This window comes from Musca vetustissima, unplaced genomic scaffold (assembly GCF_032173495.1).
Source record: "Musca vetustissima isolate MV318-11 ecotype Yass unplaced genomic scaffold, APGP_CSIRO_Mvet_v1 utg546694, whole genome shotgun sequence".
Lineage (NCBI taxonomy): Eukaryota > Metazoa > Arthropoda > Insecta > Diptera > Muscidae > Musca > Musca vetustissima.
The window spans coordinates 3,056-4,963 of record NW_026885111.1 but is presented as its reverse complement, the minus strand read 5'-3'; the positions used below and the strand labels follow the sequence as shown (position 1 = coordinate 4,963).

The window sequence follows — 1,908 nt, the reverse complement described above, 5'->3', positions numbered from 1 at the left end:
CAATTATCCTTGGGAATATCGACCACATTGGTGCGGGATTAAATTTCCTAATAACATGTGTATAAAATATGAAAAATTTAGCTATAATTCCAAAATTCATAACAATATCCCTTTGCTTTCATTTTCCGCATTTCCATTTTCCCATTAATTACATTTCGTTTTTCTTTCTCTTTTTTGCAGGTCTTTCGTCCGAAGAAAAATTGCACGGTGTTAAATATATCATCGAATCATTTGTCGGCTGTATACGCAATGTGACGCTGAGCTCGGGCAAGGCGGCATCTGATCTATTGCCCATATCACCATTGGTGGCCACGAAACATGAAAACGTCAACGAAGGCTGTCCGGACAAATGTCATTCACGTCACAATTTATGTTTCGTTGGATCGCGTTGCATTAATCACTACTATGGCATATCGTGTGATTGTTTTGGTTCACACTACGAGGGCGAGCATTGTGATATTTACAGTGAGTATACGATACAAATTTCCAGAAAAAGAAACACAAAATCATATTTCTTTTTCACAAGAGACCACATTTATTGACAACAATATCCCGTTTAGTTTTACCATTTCGTGTACCATACTCTGGGAGGTAGGCTAATATCCTTAGACCCTTGGTTATAATGCCAAAGGGTATGCGTTTATTTTGACACAGAGGCACAGTTTTAAAATTTATGGTAAAATTTAACAGACCCCATGGGAATCCTTGTAGATAACTTTTGACAAATGACAGAACACCAACGCTCTGAGCTAGATTCAAACAATTTTCCTTATATTCAAAATCCGACTTACTTAGAATTTCATTTTCTACTGCAAGTTCTAGTTCAAGCCATAGCAGAGGAAAGATGCGTATAAATTGGATTTGATCACACATATTATGGGTACAAAGCCGTACAAACTGCAATACCAAATCAGGACATGCCTCAGTGTATAGCTGAATAACAAATCGACCCAAGTGACGGATGTTCTTGACACCGAGATCCAAATAGATTTTAGGCCTTAGCAGCTGTTCCATCATTTCTCTTTCTTTTACCAATGCCACCTCCATGTAGGCACTTAACATTGCCTCATCAAGCGGTGGGGATGGTTGTTTTTCTTCTCTTTCGATTAAATCCTTTGACTGCTTAACTCTTTCATGAGTATCCATTGTTGAGGTAATCTTCAGCAAACGACAACCCAATTCGAAATTCTCCTTTTGTATTCTTTCCCGTTGCCTATTCACATTTTCCAAATAGGCCCGCTTTTGTCCCTGGTATTTGTTGTAGCATTCTGTTTTGCCATGATTTCGTTGTATATAATTTATCCGTTTCAGCAGTTGTATATTATCCTTGAGTATCCTTTTGCTAGCCTTGAAATCATCCTTAAGTTTATTCATATTCAAAAAGGTTGTTGCCAACATCTTCGTCGGTTTCACATCAATCAAACTTTGGGCATTCGCAATGGATTTCGTATGGGCGAGATGTAATTTACGTAAAATATTAGGATCGGTTTGGACCGTACGCGGCGAAGGAAGGGGCATATTTGCGTACGTTTCTATGTAATTTAGATGAAAATATGGGGAATTTATGAACCGAAACTAAATTAAATTTGATTTATATTTTGAAGAAAAAAAATGTATAAATTTTAATGAAACGCAAATAATAAATAGGGGTTGCCAATTTGGGAATTTTAAGAACTTGAAAAAACATTTTTATAGAGATTGTAAAAGGGGTATAAAATCAGAAGATTATTAGAATGTAATTTATATAATGACCTGCTGGCCAAATTCTTTTGTTATTATAAAAACAACAAAACAAACACATGAAATTGTTGTAAAATAAACACTATCGAATTTTGTTAAAAAGTTACAGAATAGGCCTACTGATTTACATTAGGCAATTTTAATTCTCCCAATTTGTCTACCAACTGC

The 1,908-nt window shown here is 35.7% G+C and overlaps 1 protein-coding gene across 1 annotated transcript; it reads right to left on the bottom strand.

Annotated features, from left to right (window-relative positions):
- Positions 1 to 683: 683 nt before the first annotated feature.
- On the bottom strand, positions 684 to 1,518 carry LOC133332219 (uncharacterized). The gene is made up of 2 exons (XM_061540600.1): positions 792 to 1,518; positions 684 to 715 (listed from the first exon to the last, which is right to left on the bottom strand). The coding sequence occupies exons 1-2, from the start codon at positions 1,516 to 1,518 to the stop codon at positions 684 to 686; spliced, it is 759 nt and encodes a 252-aa protein (XP_061396584.1).
- Between the last annotated feature and the right edge of the window lie 390 nt (positions 1,519 to 1,908).

Excerpts from the sequence above, each read along its gene's own strand:
- LOC133332219 (XM_061540600.1), bottom strand. The coding sequence starts at position 1,518 with ATGCCCCTTCCTTCGCCGCGTACGGTCCAAACCGATCCTAATATTTTA. Across the intron at positions 716-791 it reads AGTAGAAAATGAAATTCTAA|TTATCTACAAGGATTCCCAT; the intron begins GTAAGTCGGATT and ends ATTTGTCAAAAG.